Consider the following 22,296-nt stretch of genomic DNA (forward strand, 5'->3'; position numbering starts at 1 on the left):
CCAAAGATGTGCAGGTTAGGTGGATTGGCCATGCTAAATTGCCCCTTAGTGTCCAAAGATGTGCAGGTTAGGTGGATTGGCCGCGCTAAATTGCCCCTTAGTGTCCAAAGATATGCATGTTAGGTGGATTGGCCGTGCTAAATTGTCCCTTAGTGTCCAAAGATGTGCAGGTTAGGTGGGGTTATGGGGTTACGGGCTTAGGGTGGGGGAGTGGGCCTATTTAGGGTGCTCTTTCGGAGGATCAGTGCAGACGCGATGGCCGAAAAGGCCTCCTTGTGCACTGTCGGGGCTCTATTATATTCTCCCCTCCAATGTCTACCCCGATTAAATCCCTCTGTCATTTCAAGATAATCTCCCATGCTCCCCTTTTCGTAAGGAAAGAGCGGCGGCCCAGACAGTCTTTCCTGATAGAGCAGAACCTCTCCATTCATTCTGCACTTTCCCCCGTGCCACCCAACCCAGGACTGAACATCGTATTCCACATGCGGCCCATGCAAGGTCAACGTAACATCCCGACCTTTCAATTCGGTCACACTGAGGGCAAGAAGAACCCAGTTTATTTTTTCTTTGTTCTTCCATGGGCGACGTATGGGCGTCCCTGGGCATTTGGTGCCCAGTCCTAATTGCCCCTGGCGTGTCTCGCTTGACCCATTTCAGAGGGGCAGTGAACCAGCTGGGTTTTATTTACAACAGTCGATGATCAAGAGTGGTCCGAGGATGAATGTGCTAAATTGGGGGAAGGCTAATTATAACAATATTAGGCGGGAACTGAAGAGCATTGATTGGGGGCGGATGTTTGAGGGCAAATCAACATCTGACATGTGGGAGGCTTTCAAGTGTCAGTTGATAGGAATACAGGACAGGCATGTTCCTGTGAGGAAGAAAGACAAATACGGCAATTTTCGGGAACCTTGGATGACGAATGATATTGTAGGCCTCGTCAAAAAGAAAAAGGAGGCATTTGTCAGGGCTAAAAGGCTGGGAACAGACGAAGCCTGTGTGGCATATAAGGAAAGTAGGAAGGAACTTAAGCAGGGAGTCAGGAGGGCTAGAAGGGGTCATGAAAAGTCATTGGCAAATAGGGTTAAGGAAAATCCCAAGGCTTTTTACACTTACATAAAAAGCAAGAGGGTAGCCAGGGAAAGGGTTGGCCCACTGAAGGATAGGCAAGGGAATCTATGTGTGGAGCCAGAGGAAATGGGCGAGGTACTAAATGAATACTTTGCATCAGTATTCACCAAAGAGAAGGAATTGGTAGATGTTGAGTCTGGAGAAGGGGGTGTAGATAGCCTGGGTCACATTGTGATCCAAAAAGACGAGGTGTTGGGTGTCTTAAAAAATATTAAGGTAGATAAGTCCCCAGGGCCGGATGGGATCTACCCCAGAATACTGAAGGAGGCTGGAGAGGAAATTGCTGAGGCCTTGACAGAAATCTTTGGATCCTCGCTGTCTTCAGGGGATGTCCCGGAGGACTGGAGAATAGCCAATGTTGTTCCTCTGTTTAAGAAGGGTGGCAGGGATAATCCCGGGAACTACAGGCCGGTGAGCCTTACTTCAGTGGTAGGGAAATTACTGGAGAGAATTCTTCGAGACAGGATCTACTCCCATTTGGAAGCAAATGGACGTATTAGTGAGAGGCAGCACGGTTTTGTGAAGGGGAGGTCGTGTCTCACTAACTTGATAGAGTTTTTCGAGGAGGTCACTAAGATGATTGATGCAGGTAGGGCAGTAGATGTTGTCTATATGGACTTCAGTAAGGCCTTTGACAAGGTCCCTCATGGTAGACTAGTACAAAAGGTGAAGTCACACGGGATCAGGGGTGAACTGGCAAGGTGGATACAGAACTGGCTAGGCCATAGAAGGCAGAGGGTAGCAATGGAGGGATGCTTTTCTAATTGGAGGGCTGTGAACAGTGGTGTTCCACAGGGATCAGTGCTGGGACCTTTGCTCTTTGTAGTATATATAAATGATTTGGAGGAAAATGTAACTGGTCTGATTAGTAAGTTTGCAGACGACACAAAGGTTGGTGGAATTGCGGATAGCGATGAGGACTGTCTGAGGATACAGCAGGATTTAGATTGTCTGGAGACTTGGGCGGAGAGATGGCAGATGGAGTTTAACCTGGACAAATGTGAGGTAATGCATTTTGGAAGGGCTAATGCAGGTAGGGAATATACAGTGAATGGTAGAACCCTCAAGAGTATTGAAAGTCAAAGAGATCTAGGAGTACAGGTCCACAGATCACTGAAAGGGGCTACACAGGTGGAGAAGGTAGTCAAGAAGGCATACGGCATGCTTGCCTTCATTGGCCGGGGCATTGAGTATAAGAATTGGCAAGTCATGTTGCAGCTGTATAGAACCTTAGTTAGGCCACACTTGGAGTATAGTGTTCAATTCTGGTCGCCACACTACCAGAAGGATGTGGAGGCTTTAGAGAGGGTGCAGAAGAGATTTACCAGAATGTTGCCTGGTATGGAGGGCATAAGCTATGAGGAGCGATTGAATAAACTCGGTTTGTTCTCACTGGAACGAAGGAGGTTGAGGGGCGACCTGATAGAGGTATACAAAATTATGAGGGGCATAGACAGAGTGGATAGTCAGAGGCTTTTCCCCAGGGTAGAGGGGTCAATTACTAGGGGGCATAGGTTTAAGGTGAGAGGGGCAAAGTTTAGAGTAGATGTACGAGGCAAGTTTTTTACGCAGAGGGTAGTGGGTGCCTGGAACTCGCTACCGGAGGAGGTGGTGGAAGCAGGGACGATAGGGACATTTAAGGGGCATCTTGACAAATATATGAATAGGATGGGAATAGAAGGATACGGACCCAGGAAGTGTAGAAGATTGTAGTTTAGTCGGGCAGTATGGTCGGCACGGGCTTGGAGGGCCGAAGGGCCTGTTCCTGTGCTGTACATTTCTTTGTTGTTCTTTGTTTGTTTGTTGTCGTCACGGAGCTTTATAATTCCAGGTTTTATGAATTGAATTTAAACCCCTCCAGCTGCCGGAGTGGGGTCGGAACCTGTGTGCGTGCGTCGCGATCGCTTTGAACGGCGGAGCTGGATCGACAGGCCGTCTGGTCTACTCCTGCTCCTGATCGACCAATCTTGGACGCGCACTTAATTCACGACCCTGTTACCAGGACTCGAGGGGGAAGTGGGAGGGACAGAATGCTGGAGAGGTAGTGAGGAGGAACTCCGCGGGGTGGGGAGCGAAAAGGAGGGAGGGAGGACGGACGGGATGTCACAGTGTGCAAGGCAAACTGTGTTTCCGTGCGTGGGATCCAATGTGACATTAAGTGCTCGGGCGGCCCGAGTTTTAATATAACTGAGTCATGTCGCAGTCAAGTCATGTTGAAGAAGGCTTTCTTTCAGACAGATCACAGCCCCGTGCCTCCTCACACCGCTGCTATACACTGGAGGCTGACATAGGCTTTACAATCTAATTCCAGGGTGCAATTAACCCGGTGACCTACCCACGGGCAGCTTGGCACCTGGTTCTGTGTGGCGGGCGAGAAGAATAAGGAACCTCCATTCAGTGCTCCCGACGAGGCGGGCCTTATTTTATTTCACACACAAGCGTGCGCAAACGCGCATGCACAGGCTCGCTCAAACACACATGAACATGCACATGCCCACACACGTGTGCGCGGGCAGAAACGCACATGAACACACGCACTCTCGCACGCACGCTCAAAACGCACGCAGGCTTGTGCACGCAGACGCACACATACACGCACACAAACGCCACGTGCCTGCGCGCACACGAACGCACAGACACACTCGCTCACGCATAAAGAAACACGCGCTCTCATAAACAAACACAGACGCGCGCACACACCATCTCCCGTGTGTTCAGAACTAACCTGTCGGCTCTGAGAATTCCCCCTTTCAAATGAGATGTCAAACGGAGGCACCCCTTCCCCCACCCCTCCGGCAACAAGACTCGCCCACCAGGCGAGTATGAAAGATCGCCACAGCCGGCCACTATTGGAAGAAGGACCGAGAGTTTGCCCGGGCCAACACTGATCCCTCAAACCCACATCACTAAAAACAGCCATCGAACGGATACGTTTCTGGAGGCGATTTAACTAAATGGGAACAAAGTCGCACAGCGAGCAGGAAAAGCCGCCTCTTTCTCGCAAGGAATACACGCTACCCTGATTGGACCTTGGGGCAGTGGGGGGTGGGGTCATGTACCCTCCCATAGTATGTTGGTGGAGTCGGGGATCGTTTTGGGCACCTCGGAGATCAGGCGGCCATTTTGAAAAAGTGCCCTGATCTCTGAGTGGGCTTGTGGGTCCCCCCACTTCACAACCATGGGCAATGGCAACCCCCACCCCATATCCTCGCAAATGAGGAAACCTAACTATGTGGTCCCTAGGGCTCCCCCTCCACAGGGTCTCCCATGCCCCCTTCCAGGAACCCCACGCGTCACCAATCCCACATCCCACAGCCCCTTCTTACCTGCCCTGTGCCTCCCACCCTCCACCTTGACAGTGCCACCCAGGCACCTTGGCAGTGCGCCCACGTTGCAGGGAGAGGGCTAGGGGGCCAGGCTCCACTACCACGTGGCCACCCAATGGCCTCCGATGGCCTGGGTGCCGTTCCGCCTGCTCCACGTTTGTGTGAGCTGAACGGCGCCCAGGGAGGCCGCACGATCCCAGGAAGGCGGGAGATCCCGAGGGGCCAATAGGTCCCGAGTAGGCCTGCCGAAATAGGCTGAAACCCTCCCGAGGCACCCGCCGTTTGGTCAGGCCCATTTTGCCCCAGATTCTGATTCCGACGCCTCGTGGAATCCAGGAAGGTCGCGCGAGACGCGATCACTGCCGGGTATCCCACGGGAGGCCTCCCACGACCAGGCTCCAATCGCACCTGCCCCACCAACATCGCGACCCCCCCCTTCCCTCCCCTCACTCCCCCCCCCCTCGCTCCCCCCCTCCCCTCACCCCCTCCCCTCACCCCCACCCCTCACACCCCCCCTCGCTCCCCCTCCCCTCACTCCCCCCTCCCCTCACCCCCTCCCCTCACCCCCACCCCTCACTCCCCCCCTCGCTCCCCCTCCCCTCACTCCCTCCTCCCCTCACTCCCCCCTCGCTCCCCCCCTCCCCTCACCCCCACCCCTCACACCCCCCCTCGCTCCCCCTCCCCTCACTCCCCCTCCCCTCACCCCTCACTCCCCCCCTCGCTCCCCTCACTCCCTCCTCCCCTCACTCCCCCCCTCGCTCCCCCCTCCCCTCACCCCCACCCCTCACTCCCCCCTCGCTCCCCCCTCCCCTCACCCCCTCCCCTCACCCCCTCCCCTCACCCCCACCCCTCACACCCCCCCTCGCTCCCCCTCCCCTCACTCCCCCCTCCCCTCACCCCTCACTACCCCCCTCGCTCCCCCTCCCCTCACTCCCTCCTCCCCTCACTCCCCCCCTCGCTCCCCCCTCCCCTCACCCCCACCCCTCACACCCCCCCTCGCTCCCCCTCCCCTCACTCCCCCCTCCCCTCACCCCTCACTCCCCCCCTCGCTCCCCTCACTCCCTCCTCCCCTCACTCCCCCCCCCTCACTCCCCCCCCTCGCTCCCCCTCCCCTCACCCCCACCCCTCACACCCCCCCTCGCTCCCCCTCCCCTCACTCCCCTCACTCCTCACTCCCCCCCTCGCTCCCCTCACTCCCCCCCTCTCCCCCCTCCCCTCACCCCTACCCCTCGCTCCCCCCCTCGCTCCCCCTCCCCTCACTCCCCCCTCCCCTCACCCCCCCTCTCCCCTCACTCTCCCCTCACTCCCCCCCTCGCTCCCCCTCCCCTCACTCCCCCATCCCCTCACCCCCCTCTCCCCTCACTCTCCCCTCACTCTCCCCTCCCCTCACACCCCCCTCCCCTCACTCCCCCTCCCCTCACTCCCCCCTCCTCTCACCCCCCTCCCCTCACTCCCCCCGTCCCCTCACTCCCTCACCCCCTCACTCCCCCCTCCCCTCACCCCCCTCCCCTCACTCCCCTCCTGTCCCCTCACTCCCTCACCCCCTCACTCCCCCCTCCCCTCACACCCCCTCTCCCCTCACACTCCCATCCCCTCACTCCCCCTCCTCTCGCCCCACTCCCCTCACACCCCCCTCCCCTCACTCCCCCTCCCCTCACTCCCCCCTCCTCTCGCCCCCCTCCCCTCACCCCCCCTCCACTCACCCCCCCGTCCCCTCACTCCCCCCTCCCCTCACTCCCCCCTCCCATCGCTCCCCCCTCCCCTCACTCCCCCTCCCCTCACTCCCCCCTCCCCTCACTCCTCCCTGTCCCCTCACTCCCCCCCCCGACTCCCCCCTCCCCTGACTCCCCCCTCCCCTCATTCCCCCATCCCCTCACTCCCCCCTCCCCTCACTCCCCCACCCCTCACTCCCCCCTCCCCTTACCCCCCTCACTCCCCCCCTCCCCTCACCCCCCTCCCCTCACTTCCCCCCGTCCCCTCACTTACCCCCCTTCCCTCACTCCCCCCGTCCTCTCATTCCCCCCTCCCCCTCTCCCCTCACTCCCCACCTCCCCTCAATCCCCCCTCCCCTCACCCCCCCCTCCCCTCACTCCCCTTCCCCTCACTCCCCCCTCCCCTCACTTCCCCCCTCTCCTCACTGCCCCTACCCCTCACCCCCTTCCCCTCACACCCCGTCCCCTCACTCCCCCCCCGTCCCCTTACTCCCCCCCCGTCCCCCTCACTCCCCCGTCCCCTCACTCCCCCCCGTCCCCTCACTCCTCCCGTCCCCTCACTCCTCCCCGTCCCCTCACTCCCCCCTGTCCCCTCACTCCTCCCCGTCCCCTCACTCCTCCCCGTCCCCTCACTCCTCCCCGTCCCCTCACTCCTCCCCGTCCCCTCACTCCTCCCCGTCCCCTCACTCCTCCCCGTCCCCTCACTCCCCCCGTCCCCTCACTCCCCCCTCACCTCACCCTCCCAGCCCCCCACCCCCCCCCACACCCGCCCCACACACACACCCCACACCCCCACACCCCACACACCCCCACGCCCCTTCCACCCCCCCCCACACCCCACCCCCCCCACACCCCCCCCCCCACACCCCCCCCACCCCCACCCCACCACCCGCACCCCCCCCACACACACCCCCCCCACCCCCACCCCCCCCCACCCCCCCACACCCCCCCCACACCCCACCCACCCCCCCCACACCCCCACACCCCACACACACCCCCCCCCTCCCCACCCCACACCCCCCCCCCCCACACACACACACACACACCCCTCCCCACTAATCCAGAGGCTCCAGCATTAGTTCCGGGGGCGAGGACGCGGGTTCAAATCCCACCCCGGCAGCTGGTGGAATTTAAATTCAATTAATAAAATCTGGAATTTTGAAGCTCGGTCTCGGTAACGGCGATTGTGACAAGTCAATCGATTGTCGGAAAACCCATCTGGTTCACTAATGTCCCCTTTAGGGGAAAGGGGGAAATCTGCCGTCCTTACCCCGGTCTGGCCTACACGTGACTCCAGACTCCCAGCAATGTGCTCTTAACTGCCCCCTCTGAAATGGCCGAGCGAGACACTCGGAGCGGGATTCTCTAATAATGGATCTATATCCCCACGCCGGCGTGAAAACCGACTCCCAACGACTCTCCCCGACTTACGAGGAATTCTGACCTTTCTAGGGGGCTAGGTTGCCGCCGGAGTGAGCCCCGCAGCTCCATGTCGGCGGCGAACGGCCGCCGTATTTCCGCACATGCGCGGGGGTTCCCTTCTCCGCGCTGGCCCCCCCCCCGGGCAATATGGCGGAGCCGGACAGGGGGTCCGGCGCGGAGTAAAGTAGGCCCCCACGGAACCAGCCCGCCCGCCGATCGGCAGCACGATCGTGGGCCAGGCCACCGTGGCTGCCCCACCCCCCCTTCCCGGGGTCGGATCCCCCCACCCCCGCCCCCTTCCTGGACGGCCCCCGCACACTCCACACTCACCTTCCGGGCCCCGCCGTGTGGGAGGCCCGAGTAATGCACGCCGGCGGGACTAGGCCAAACTCGACGGGCACTCGGCCCAGCACCGGGGGGTGGGGGGGGCGCTGTCAATGGCCCCCGACAGGCGCGGTGGGGATCTCGCGGGCACCGCAAAAACGGCGCCGGATAACGGTGAAGTCGGGCCGCGATTCTCACGCCCCCCCCCCCCCGGATTCTCCGACCCGGCCTCGGGGGCAATTAGGGCAACAAATGCTGGGCCCCACATCCCCAATGGAAGAAGAGATATCTGGAGAGGTCTCTTTATTCCGAACTGTTTTAAGACATGAAGGCACTTTCTAAATAAACATATCACTCACTTTAACTGGCAGCTATTATTGTCCCAGAGTATTTTTCTTAATGAAATCAAACAAACTGAACTTTAATGATGTGCTTCATGAATATTCTATTTCTGCATCTCAAATTACTGCCATTACTGTCTTGCTCAGCACTCAGTGATTATCCAGATCCCAGAGGAACACTAATCCTGAATCCCTCAATCCAGTCCACGGATCGAGGTCCCAGTCTCCCGCACGCCACTCGCCTTCCCCTCACTCTCAGCACGGGGTTAGATACAGAGAGAAGCTCCCTCTACACTGTCCCCATCAAACACTCCTGGGACAGGTACAGCACGGGGTTAGATACAGAGTAAAGCTCCCTCTACACTGTCCCCATCAAACACTCCCAGGACAGGTACAGCACAGGGTTAGATACAGAGTAAAGCTCCCTCTCCACTGTCCCCATCAAACACTCCCAGGACAGGTACAGCACAGGGTTAGATACAGAGTAAAGCTCCCGCGACATTGTCCCCATCAAACACTCCCAGGACAGGTACAGCACGGGGTTAGATACAGAGTAAAGCTCCCTCTACACTGTCCCAATCAAACACTCCCAGGACAGGTACAGCACGGGGTTAGATACAGAGTAAAGCTCCCTCCACACTGTCCCCATCAAACACTCCCAGGACAGGTACAGCACGGGGTTAGATACAGAGTAAAGCTCCCTCTACACAGTCCGCATCAAACACTCCCAGGACAGGTACAGCACGGGGTTAGATACAGAGTAAAGCTCCCTCTACACTGTCTCCATCAAACACTCCCAGGACAGGAACAGCACGGGGTTAGATACAGAGTAAAGCTCCCTCTACACTGTCCCCATCAAACACTCCCAGGATAGGTACAGCACGGGGTTAGATACAGCGTAATGCTCCCTCTAAACTGCCCCCAGCAAACACTCCCAGGACAGGTACAGCACGGGATTAGATACAGAGTAAAGCTCCCTCTACACTGTCCCCATCAAACACTCCCAGGACAGGTCCAGCACGGGGTTAGATACAGAGTATAGCTCCCTCTACACTGTCCCCATCAAACACTCCCAGGACAAGTAAAGCACGGGGTTAGATACAGGGTAAAGCACCCTCTACACTGTCCCCCATTAAACACTCACAGGAGAAGTACAGCACGGGGTTAGATGCAGAGTAACTGCCTCTACACTCTCCCCATCAAACACTCCCAGGACAGATACAGCACGGGGTTAGATACAGAGTAAAGCTCCCTCTACACTGTCCCCATCAACCACTCCCAGGACAGGTACAGCACGGGGTTAGATACAGAGTAAAGCTCCCTCTACACTGTCCCCATCAAACACTCCCAGGACAGGTACAGCACGGGGTAAGATACAGAGTGAAGCTCCCTCAACACTGTCCCCATCAAACACTCCCAGGACAGGTACAGCACGGGGTAAGATACAGAGTAAGGCTCTCTCTACACTGTCCCCATCAAACACTCCCAGGACAGGTACAGCACGGGGTTAGATACAGAGTAAAGCTCCCTCTACACTGTCCCCATCAAACACTCCCAGGACAGGTACAGCACGGGGTTAGATACAGAGTAAAGCTCCCTCTCTCTCTCACCCTGTGCACAATTCCACCTGCATGAAGACATGTCTTGCGGATGTTGATTGGAGTGGGAAACGTGGAACTATTTTATTGATGAATCGTTCACCGGCCTCCGAGAAAATGATTTCCAATTGTGCACCTGTCTGCTCCAATCTTTTCCCAGTTAATTACAATTAAATGCTGCTGGTTTAACACCCTCACGTCCTCTTGCGACAGAGCGCTTTGAAGTCGACGTGTTCAAAACTCCCTTTCGCAAGAAGTGGGATAGAAACGGCGGAATTCCGCAGTATTTCCAGGAATTAGGGACTGGTTGGGATGATATTCCCACCTGAGGTGTTCTCCGAGCCAGTCTAACCCCCGAAGATCACGGAGGCTCCCTCACCAGCTCAGCTGGATTTTAATCGGACTTGTCACCCCAGAGGGGTCCAAATCCGGGTCGCGGAATTCCGGCCAATGCTTCCAATCCCACTTGAGGAGACGCATTTCTTCGACAATATCTCACTCCAGCTATTTTTCCGACCAAAAACAAAAAAAAATACGACAGTCACTTCTCCGCAGTCTCTGACATCGCCGGGAGTTGGGAGTCTCATTTCCTGAAATGTCCTGGTTGTATACCATCAGCGTTCCCCGAAAGGTCGGAAGCTGAGAGGACAGTTGGCAACTGAAAGGTAAAATGATTGCGGGGAATTGTTCGAGGACTGCACCGGTCCGAAAGTGGGTTGAAGGTGAACTTTATTGTTGGTCCGAGTCAAGCCAACTTGTTCGCTTCAGTGCAGCAGCCAGCACTCTGGCACTGAGACTGTGCGGGTGGGAAATGCCCCAGCTTAGCGCTACGGCGCAAATAGACACCACCTAATTTCCACAGATGCTGTCAGACCTGCTGAGGTTGTCCAGCATTTTCTGTCTCTGTCTCAGATTCCAGCATTAATTTGCTTTAGTAATTTGCTCTTTGTTGGTTAGGCTATTAGGAGGCCCAGTGTTTGAGTGTGTTGGAAGCAGAGGCTGATAGATTTCCAGATGCCAATGACATTAACGATATGGGGATTGGGCGGGAAGGTGGCGTTGGTGCCGAAGTTCAATGAGGGACTGGGCCCGAGGGGCTGAATGGCGTCCTCCTCCAGCATTGCCGGGAGAGACCAGGCCGAGATTGGGGACTGGGCATTGGGGAGGGGACCAGAAGAGGGATAGAGGCGAAGTGATGGCTCGTAATTGACAACGCCAGCGGCCACCCCAGCGATGCCCACGCACCACAGCTCCAACGCAGCCTTGGACTCGATTCAACGCGAGGATGAGGAGTGAACATTGAGCGAGGCACTGGGGAGACCGCCCCCCTCTCTGCTATCCTAGTTGTGGGGGGGAGGAGGGGAGAGAGATTACCTTATGGTCCTGTAGCCATCTGGGATGGCCACTTCCAGAATACAAAATGGACATTTGCAAAGATTGCAGGGAAAAATGGACAATGTTAAGAAAGCAAGCAGGCACAGAGCCTGTCTGCATATTGGAGCCGCAGCTCCCAGACTGGACTTAAACTGTAAGGCCCGTTAGCCGATGGATGGCCCATCTCCAGGAACAAAGAGAGATACTTAAGTAACCGATCTGGGCCCAGGCCTCGCGGCGCCAGTTCCCCAAACCGAAAGCAGAAAACAAAGCCAGGCCAACGGCCACCGAGGACACGCCCGGCCATCAGGGCACCCACCCCTTTATTGGTCAGGATCAATGCGGGTGATCAAGAAACGGCCCGATTGATTGGGGCCAAGTTCAAGGCCCGCCCAAAAGCGCGCAAAGCCCCCTTCGGGTATAAGAAGAAGGCCCCGAGAGAGAACCGTTCTCTTGGACCCGGCTCTCACCGAGGAGAGACCCGTCCACCAGCTGCACCAGAAGCAAGTCAGCCCAAGGTCAACGCTCGCTACAGGACAGACAACCTTAGCTGTTTCTCCTTCACCACTTCGACCCCAGCAGCCTCAGAACCGAACAACGGCCATTGTTCCTCTGACTGAGTGGGCGCCCGAAGCGAAGTATAGGCTTCAGCAGTAGTGATAGTTTAGTCTGTAGCGTTTCGTGCATGAGTAGATCTTACGGTGTGTGTAAATAAACAGTACTGACTTTGAACTAACTAACTGGTGTACCGAGTCTTTGATCAGTATTTGGGTTTGAACCTTGCGGCGGTATCGAGAGATACCTGGCGACTCCAGAGCAAAACGTAATTAGGATTACGGAAGGCGACCATATTGACCGCCATATTCAGAGCCAACCAAAGAGAGCAAGAGTCTTACGTTCTTGATTAATAAGGGGATCAGGGGTTACGGGGAGAAGGCCGGAGAACGGGGACGAGAAACATGTCAACCGTGATCGACAGGCGGAGCAGACTCGATGGGCCGAGCGGCCTAATTCTGCTGCTGTGCCTTATGATCAGGCCCGGGTAACAGGTGTGGGCCTTCTGTCGGCCATCTTGGGAGTTTAGTCAGCCGGTTAGCGGGCAGCGTTGGCCCTCCGGGTTACAAATGAGGAAGATTTGAAGTGAGTTCAAACTAACCCGTCAGCGGAGGTCGGATTGCACAGGAGGATGTACAGCACGGGAGGAGGCCTGTGTCAGCCCCCTGAACGGGCCATCGAATTAGTCCCACTGCCCTGCTCTCTCCCCCCTCCTGTCGTTCCTCCGAAGCAGTGGCGGCCTGTAGCAGGGGCCGCCGTAACCACTCCTGGGTCAAGTAACAGCCCGGCCTCTGGGCCGTGCTGCTCAAACGCTTTGCTGTGTCGCATGTTTGCAGCCAGTTCTTGCTTCAACACTGCTGCCCCTTGGTACAGCCGACTGCACCAACCCCCTGCCGTCACCTCCCGCCGACTCACTCGCTTTACGCCGAAGGACCTTGTTCTTAGAATTAAGCAGCGTAAATAAAAGGCCAATCCGAGCACAGGGGAAAAGCCTTTCAAATTATCGTCGAAATTGAATGAAGGGATTTTCAATCAGCGCTTGACATTGATGGATGGGAGTTGACGGGAGCAAGGATTAAAATTCCGTCTCGAGGGAGAGGGAGCGAGTGACATTCCTGTTATAACCTGCCTACTTACCATTGGCTGGGGACTAATGACTATCCCACAATCCTGTGGGAGTATGAGCTTCCCCAATGAGGGGGGCGGAGAAACCACTAGTAAACTCCTAGTATAAATAAAGCTGGCCAGTTCAGGAACCAGCAGGAAGGAGTGTGCAGCAAGGGAAGTTACTGCTACTGTTATGTATATATGTTATAGTAAATAAATGTTATTACTTTGTATCCTTAAAACTCGTGCTGGATTCTTCGTGGCCCTTACAAAACTGGCGACGAAGGTTAAAGTAGTCTACACTGCTGAAGCCACCTCCCTGGATTTTTGTTGGATACAGGTTGGAAGTTGTTTTCTGTTATACCATGCCTCTGTACGGACGTTTGGATGTTTTTGATGCTGCGCTGGAAAGCTGGAACCAGTACACGCAACGGATGTGTGACTATTTCCGGGCAAACAATATCACCGAAAACGAGCGCCAGGTGGTCATATTGCTCACCGCCTGCGGGCCGCATACGTTTGGGGTGATTAGGAGCCTTACGTACCCAGCTGCGCCGGACACCAAAACGTTTGATGAACTTGTGAATATAGTGGGGCAACACTTTAACCCAACCCCGTCCACGATAGTCCAGCGTTACCGGTTTAATACCGCTGAGAGGACCCCTGGAGAATCCCTTGCCGATTTTTTAATCCAGGCTACGCGGGATTGCGGAATACTGTGACTATGGTGAGACCTTGTCAGAAATGTTACGCGACCGTTTGGTTTGCGGTATTAACAATGCGGCCACCCAGAGAAAGTTGTTCGCGGAGCCAACATTGGCTTTTCAACAGGCCATTCAAATAGTATTGTCCCGAGAGAGCGCAGAGCGAGGAGTACAAGAGCTACAGGGAATGGAAGTGCATGCCTTGGGGCGCAACCCCTTCCGTCCGAAAACGTCCCCCCGCACTCCTGCGGTACCTTGGGCGAGGCAACGTCTGGACCGACGCCAGTGGCCGTCGGACATTCCTCCCCGAAGGGAGCCTTCTCCAGAGCCAATGGATGAGGAGCCATGTCCGTGTCAGACTTGTAGGCGCCGACCCCGTCACGGACAGCGGTCCTGGGGGCGCCAGAGGCGCCGTCGTTCCGACCGAAACTGGGACCAGCCCAGGGGCCGTAACTGGGACCAGCCCAGGGACCGTACCTTCCATGTGGATGAACCTGCGGCGACTACTCCTGAGGACGTGGAGACGGAGGACGACTGCTTGCAGCTGCATTGTGTGGCAGCTCCCCGTGTGGCCCCCATTAAGGTGACAGTACGGGTAAATGGCCACCCGCTTGAGATGGAGTTGGATACTGGCGCAGCGGTCTCCGTGATCGCCCAGAGGACATTCGACCGCATCAAGCAGGGTATACAGACCCTTACATTAACCGACTCACAGGCCAGGTTGGCGACCTACACGGGGGAACCACAGGACATTGCAGGAACTACAATGACCCCTGTTGTCTATGGCCGCCAGGAGGGGCGTTTCCCACTTATCGTGGTGCGGGCCATGGGCCCAGCCTGTTGGGTCGGGACTGGTTGCGCCATTTGCGGTTGCAATGGCAGCACATCCTCCAAACAGTTTCTGAAGGGTTGACTGAGGTGCTAGGACGATACCCAGATGTATTCTAGCCTGGTTTGGGGAAAATAAAAGGGGCCGTAGCCCGTATCCAAGTTGAACCAGGAGCCACGCCGCGCTATTTCCGGGCGCGCCCGGTGCCTTACGCCTTGCTCGAGAAGGTAGAAGGGGAGCTCACTCGTTTGGAGAGTTTGGGTAATATCAGGCCCGTCCGTTTTGCTGACTGGGCAGCACCAATTGTACCTGTAATGAAGCCAGATGCCACAGTTCGCTTGTGTAGCGACTATAAACTTACAGTGAATACGGTTTCCCGACTCGACCGATATCCAATGCCTTGCATAGAGGATCTCTACGCGAAACTTGCAGGTGGACTCTCGTTCACAAAATTAGATATGAGTCACGCCTACCTGCAGTTGGAGCTGGACCCTGCCTCCCGACCATATGTAACGATTAATACACACCGGGGCCTGTATGAATATACACGGTTGCCCTTTGGAGTATCCTCTGCCTGCGCAATTTTTCAACGTGTTATGGAGGGCATTTTGAGAGGTTTACCACGTGTGGCTGTCTACCTAGATGACGTTTTGATTACAGGGACGTCGGAGCAGGAACATTTGGAAAATCTGGAGACTGTCCTTCGACGCCTTTCGGAGGCTGGAGTCCGTTTACGTCGCACAAAGTGCGTATTTCAGGCAAAAGAAGTAGTCTACCTAGGTTATCGGGTGGACCGCGAAGGTCTGCACCCCGTCGCAGAGAAGGTGCGTGCAATTCAACATGCCCCCACCCCGACTGACACTTCGCATCTTCGTTCTTTTCTCGGTCTCGTAAACTATTACGGGAAGTTCCTCCCCAATCTGGCAACTATGCTGGCCCCCTTACACCTGCTGCTAAAGAAAAATCACACCTGGGTTTGGGGTCAGCCGCAAGAAACCGCTTTCCGGCGGGTAAAGCAACAATTGTCGTCGTCTGTGTTACTAACCCACTATGATCCGGGAAAGCCTTTGCTCGTCACATGTGATGCATCCCCGTATGGTATTGGGCCGTCCTGTCCCACAAGATGGAGAACGGGGCCGAGCGACCGATAGCTTTCGCCTCCCGCACATTGACTGCAGCGGAGAAAAAGTACGCGCAGATCGAGAAGGAGGGCCTGGCAGTGGTTTTTGCGGTGAAACGCTTCCACCAGTACGTGTACGGCCGCCATTTCACTATCGTGACTGATCATAAGCCCCTGCTGGGACTTTTCAGAGAGGATAAGCCAATACCGCCCATTGCTTCCGCACGGATCCAGCGCTGGGCTTTGTTGCTTGCTGCATACGAGTATTCTCTGGAGCACAAACCAGGTATGCAGATAGCAAATGCCAACGCACTGAGCCGATTGGCTTTATCGACCGGCCCCATGTCGACCCCCACGACCGGCGAGGTGGTTGCAACCCTAAATTTTATGGACACCTTGCCTGTCACGGCATCACAGATCCGTGAGCGGACCCAGTCCTGTCAAAGGTTCGGCGCATAGTCCTGTATGGTGGGCAGCATAGACAGCTTCCAGGCGAGTTGCGGGCATTTTCCTCCAAGCTGTCAGAATTCAGCGAGGAAGCCGGCATCCTCTTGTGGGGGACGCGTGTGATTGTCCCGGAAAAAGGCCAGGAGCTGATACTAAGAGACTTGCACAATGGGCATCCAGGTGTGACCAAAATGAAAATGTTGGCCCGGAGTTATGTCTGGTGGCCAGGCCTCGACGCCGACATTGAGAAGGTGGCCCAGAACTGCTCCATTTGTGAGGAGAATCAGAAGCTTCCGCCGGCCGCGCCCCTACATCACTGGGAATGGCCAGGGCGGCCTTGGGCACGCTTGCATGCAGATTTCGCAGGCCCTTTTCAAGGATCCATGTTCCTTCTACTAATTGACGCCCAGTCCAAATGGCTAGAGGTGCATAAGATGCAGGGGACAACGTCCTGCGCAACAATTGAAAAGATGCGTTTCTCGTTTAGTACGCATGGCCTCCCCGAGGTGCTGGTCACGGATAACGGCACTCCATTTACGAGTGAGGAGTTTGCGAGGTTCACGAAGATGAACGGCATCCGCCATATCCGCACTGCCCCTTACCACCCGGCTTCAAATGGGTTGGCAGAGCGTGCAGTGCAAACATTCAAAAGAGGCCTAAAGAAGCAGTCTTCCGGATCAAGGACACGAGACTGGCTCGCTTTTTGTTTACGTATAGGACCACCCCCCATGCGGTGACTGGGGTAGCTCCCGCAGAACTCCTAATGGGCCGGCGACTTCGCACCCGCCTTAGTATGGTTTTCCCGGACATTGGCGCAAAAGTACGCTGCACACAATAACGGCAGGGACAGGGATTGTCTCGGCATTGGCCGATTCGGCGGTTTGCGCCCGGTGACCCAATATTCGTGCGGAATTTTGCTGGTGGTGCCCAATGGGTTCCTGGCGTAATCTTTCGCCAAACAGGCCCTATATCTTACCAAGTGCAAGCCCAGGGTCGGCTCCAGCGAAAACATGTAGACCACGTTCGGTCCAGAAGACCATCCCCTCAAAAGATTCCCCGCCCCCGGAGCTCATTTCTACAGCCGCAGAGACCAGAGACAAGGGAAGGTAGTCCTCACAATCTTCCACTGGTGCCTCACTCGAAGCCTGCGCAGGTCGTTACGGGACCGAATGGAGATAGAGACGCTGACATGACGGAGGCAGCAGACTCTGACTCCAAGATGGAGACACAGGACGCATCAGAGGGGGAATCCTCGGGTCCACGGGCCGTGGATGTACAACCGTTGCACCGTTCATCACGGAAGCGCCGGTCTCCGTCTCGTTACACGCCGCCTGATCCAGCGCCGGGTGCTAATGGTGTCCGGCCTGCGGCCAAACGAGTCCGACGCCCTCCTTCGCCAGGGTCTTCGGTGGATTCCTTGGACTTTGGGGGGGAGGGATGTTATAACCTGCCTACTTACCATTGGCTGGGGACTAATGACAATCCCACAATCCTGTGGGAGTATGAGCTTCCCCAATGAGGGGGGCGGGGAAACCACTAGTAAACTCCCAAGTATAAATAAAGCTGGCCAGTTTAGGAACCAGCAGGAAGGAGTATGTAGCAAGGGAAGTTACTGCTACTGTTATGTATATATGTTATAGTAAATAAATGTTATTACTTAGTATCCTTAAAACTCGTGCTGGATTCTTCGTGGCCCTTACAAAAATTCCTAAATTCGCTCGCGTCCTCGGAAGCATCTGGAAGCCCCTTGTGGTGAAGTGTTCTCCTTTATGGAGCCCGTCCGACTCGGTGATGTCGGGGACACGGTGCCAGTCCACGCACGGACGCTGACCAGAGGGCCCGATGGCGGTTGCGGGGCGACGAGGGCGGGGTGGGGTTGTGGGTGCCTCTGATCCAGGGCGCTGATAACCATTCGTGGGTTGGGGGGGGGGGGGGGTCTCGAGGTCTGCGGGGAGCACAGTGGGATGGCCACGACGCGATGGGAAATGGGTGTCGTTCGTATCAAAGGCCAGGAGAAGAGGGGGCCGATTCGCACAAACGGGCACGATCCAACGGCCTGCTCGCGCCCGGCCCGGCGAGGCCGTTACCTCCGGCGAGATTCCCGACGCTCGGGTCGCCTCGTGAGACCCAACGAGATCTCCCGAAACGTCGCCATCTGGATCGCGCCCTCGCTGGGCAAGATCCGGCTTTACATGTTCGAGTGACACACCGAGGCAATGCCCAGGTGCCAGGTTGCCCGTGCTAGGGATCGGGCCCGGGGGGGTGGGGGTGGGGGGGGGGGTCCTCGGTGGGGAGTCCGGGAGGGGTGGAGAGATCGGATGGCGCCCGGATCACTTCCTGCGCCGGCCAGCTGGGATCATCAGTGCAGGAAGTGAGGTAAGCCTGGCCCCGGAGCCCCCCCCCCCCCCCACTTCCCCGAGGCCCCCCAATAAAGTCCCGTGTGATAGCGGGGTCGAGCGCCAAGGAACACCCCGCTACACCCGCCCGAAACGGGCATCGATCCACAGCCAGTTGGTGAAGCGTGGAATCAGACACGAATACTTTTCCTCATCCTGGGTTCAGTTACAGGACGCAGCATAACACACGCTTCTTCCTGCCTACGATCCCCGTGTCCCGGGCGTCTCTCGATATACTCCTTCGAGTGTAGCAGCGAAACAAATATGCAAATAAACAAATGAACAAATTCAAGCAACTTGACAGCTCCTGGGGAAGAAAATGTAAAGGAACCATCATAGAACTTACGGTGCAGAAGGGAGGCCATTTGGCCCATCGAGTCTGCACCGGCTCTTGGAAAGAGCACCCTGCTTAAGCCCACACTTCCACCCTATCCCCATAACGGGTCTTTGGACTGTGGGAGGAATCCGGAGCACCCGGAGGAAACCCACGCAGACACGGGGAGGATGTGCAGACTCCACACAGACAGTGACCCAAGCTGGGGATCCAACCTGGGACCCTGGAGCTGTGAAGCAATTGTGCTAACCACCATGCTACCGCGCTGCCCCACGGTGTTGTTTCGTTGGGGGCGCAGTGATGCATTCTAACAGTCTTTCATTGTGCTATTTTGTTTAAGCCAATTGAACGAAGTTAACCAAACTGAAAGGGACACTGCATCAAAGGAAATTTGAAACAGCGAACCAAAATGTGATTAACGGGGCCGAAGAAATACCCCATTCCCCACGGTGCCCACTGGGCATGTTAGCTCTCGATGGTGCCCACAGACAAGGCGTGCTCCCTCTCCAGGCCGTGAATGTAGCCTCAGTAGAGGGCGGTCTCTCTCTATAAGTGCTCTGGGTACTTAATCAAACAATGCCCTTCACCTGTGCACCTCAACATAATTAAGGTACAATTAACAATCATGAAAGGGAGGTTGAAACTGAGGTTGTGGACAGAAAGGAAGGTGGACCAATAGATAATGAACGTCAGGAGGGAGGGGATGAACAGAGGGATTTCACGTCAGCTCGATGAGGTGGAGAGACGAGCCTCACCGAGCACGGACCCCTGGGAAGAGCTGGGTTGATTGAAGCGGGTTTTTGACGTGATGTTCTCTTTGCGCAGGTGGAGTTGGAACGAGGGAAGACACTCCACATCAAAGCACTGGCTCTGGGCGACTTGAACGTTGCGGGGCAGAGGGAGGTGTTCTTCGAGATGAACGGGCAGCTGCGCTCAGTCCTGGTCAAGGATACACGGGCCATGAAGGTGAGGGGGGGGGGGGTGGCGGGATCGAGCCGATGGCGGCACCATCGCTATTGGCAGGAAACGCACGAGGGACCTGCACCGGTTGCGATACTGATCACGTCTCCATCTGAAATGGGTTGCATCGCCCTGACGTGTGAATGGCGACTCAGAGCAGAGCGGTGCGATCACAGCAAGAATCTCAGAATCCCTGCAGCGCAAAAGGAGGCATCCAGCCCGTCGACTCTGCACTGACCCTCTGAAAGAGCTCCCTATCTAGGCCCACTCCCCAGCCCCACCTAACCCGCACATCTTTGGACACTAAGAAGTCAATTTAGCACGGCCAATCCACCTGACCTGCACATCTTTGGACACGAAGGGGTAATTTAGCACGACCGATCCACCTAACCTGCACATCTTTGGACACTAAGGGACAATTTAGCACGGCCAATCCACCTGACCCGCACATCTTTGGACACTAAAGGACAATTTAGCACGGTCAATCCACCTAACCTGCACATCTTTGGACACGAAAGGACAATTTAGCCCGGCCAATCCACCTAACCTGCACATCTTTGGACACTAAGGGATAATTTAGCACGGCCAATCCACCTAACCCACACATCTTTGGACACTAAGGGGAAATTTAGCACGGCCAATCCACCTAACCTGCCCATCTTTGGACACTAAGGGACAATTTAGCACGGCCAATCCAACTAACCTGCACATCTTTGGACACTAAGGGACAATTTAGCACGGCCAATCCACCTAACCTGCACATCTTTGGACACTAAGGGACAATTTAGCATAGCCAATCCACCTAACCTGCACATCTTTGGACACTAAGGGACAATTTAGCACGGCCAATCCACCCAACCTGCACATCTTTGGACACTAAGGAGCAATTTAGCATGGCCAATGCACCCAACCTGCACATCTTTGGACACTAAGGGACAATTTAGCACGGCCAATCCACCTAACCTGCACATCTTTGGACACTAAGGGGCAATTTAGCATGGCCAATGCACCCAACCTGCACATCTTTGGACACTAAGGGACAATTTAGCACGGCCAATCCACCTAACCTGCACATCTTTGGACACTAAGGGACAATTTAGCGCGGCCAATCCACCTAACCTGCACAGCTTTGGACACTAAGGGACAATTTAGCACGGCCAATCCACCTAACCTGCACATCTTTGGACACTAAGGAGCAATGTAGCACGGCCAATCCACCTAACCTGCCCATCTTTGGACACGAAGGAGCAATTTAGCACGGCCAATCCACCTAACCTGCACATCTTTGGACACTAATGGGCAATTTAGCACGGCCAATCCACCTAACCTGCACATCTTTGGACACTAAGGGGCAATTTAGCACGGCCAATCCACCTAACCTGCCCATCTTTGGACACTAAGGGGCAATTTAGCCCGGCCAATCCACCTAACCTGCACATCTTTGGACACTAAGGGACAATTTAGCACGGCCAATCCACCTAACCTGCACATCTTTGGACACTAAGGGACAATTTAGCACGTCCAATCCACCTAGCCTGCACATCTTTGGACACTAAGGGACAATTTAGCGCGGCCAATCCACCTAACTTGCACATCTTTTGACACTAAGGGGCAATTTAGCACAGCCAATCCACCTAACCTGCACATCTTTGGACACTAAGGGGCAATTTAGCGCGGCCAATCCACCTAACCTGCACATCTTTGTCACTAGGGGACAATTTATCACGGCCAATCCACCTAACCCGCACATCTTTGGACACTAAGGAGCAATTTAGCATGGCCAATCCAACTAACCTGCACATCTTTGGACACTAAGGGACAATTTAGCACGGCCAATCCACCTAACCTGCACATCTTTGGACACTAAGGGACAATTTAGCCCGGCCAATCCACCTAACCTGCACATCTTTGGACACTAAGGGACAATTTAGCACGGCCAATCCACCTAACCTGCACATCTTTGGACACTAAGGAGCAATTTAGCATGGCCAATCCACCTAACCTGCACATCTTTGGACACTAAGGGACAATTTAGCACGGCCAATCCACCTAGCCTGCACATCTTTGGACACTAAGGACAATTTAGCACGGCCAATCCACCCAACCTGCACATCTTTGGACACTAAGGGACAATTTAGCACGGCCAATCCACCTAACCTGCACATCTTTGGACACTAAGGGACAATTTAGCACGGCCAATCCACCTAACCTGCACATCTTTGGACACTAAGGAGCAATTTAGCATGGCCAATCCACCTAACGTGCCCATCTTTGGACATTAAGGACAATTTAGCACGGCCAGTCCACCTAACCTGCACATCTTTGGACACTAAGGGGCAATTTAGCACGGCCAATCCACCTAACCTGCACATCTTTGGACACTAAGGGACAATTTAGCACGGCCAATCCACCTAACCTGCACATCTTTGGACACTAAGGGGCAATTTAGCACGGCCAATCCACCTAACCTGCACATCTTTGGACACTAAGGGACAATTTAGCACGGCCAATCCACGTAACCTGCACATCTTTGGACACTAAGGGACAATTTAGCACGTCCAATCCACCTAACCTGCACATCTTTGGACACTACGGGACAATTTAGCACGGCCAATC

At 55.6% G+C, this 22,296-nt stretch overlaps 1 protein-coding gene across 1 annotated transcript in view; it reads left to right on the top strand.

Annotated features, from left to right (window-relative positions):
• The window catches only part of LOC140400218 (pyruvate carboxylase, mitochondrial-like), a 606,247-nt gene that overhangs the window by 567,219 nt on the left and 16,732 nt on the right, over window positions 1-22,296 (top strand). The window contains exon 11 of the mRNA XM_072489687.1: window positions 19,546-19,686. Within this exon, the coding sequence (XP_072345788.1) occupies window positions 19,546-19,686 (141 nt within the window). The remainder of the gene's footprint in view (window positions 1-19,545; window positions 19,687-22,296) is intronic.

This window comes from Scyliorhinus torazame, chromosome 24 (genome assembly GCF_047496885.1).
Source record: "Scyliorhinus torazame isolate Kashiwa2021f chromosome 24, sScyTor2.1, whole genome shotgun sequence".
NCBI lineage: Eukaryota > Metazoa > Chordata > Chondrichthyes > Carcharhiniformes > Scyliorhinidae > Scyliorhinus > Scyliorhinus torazame.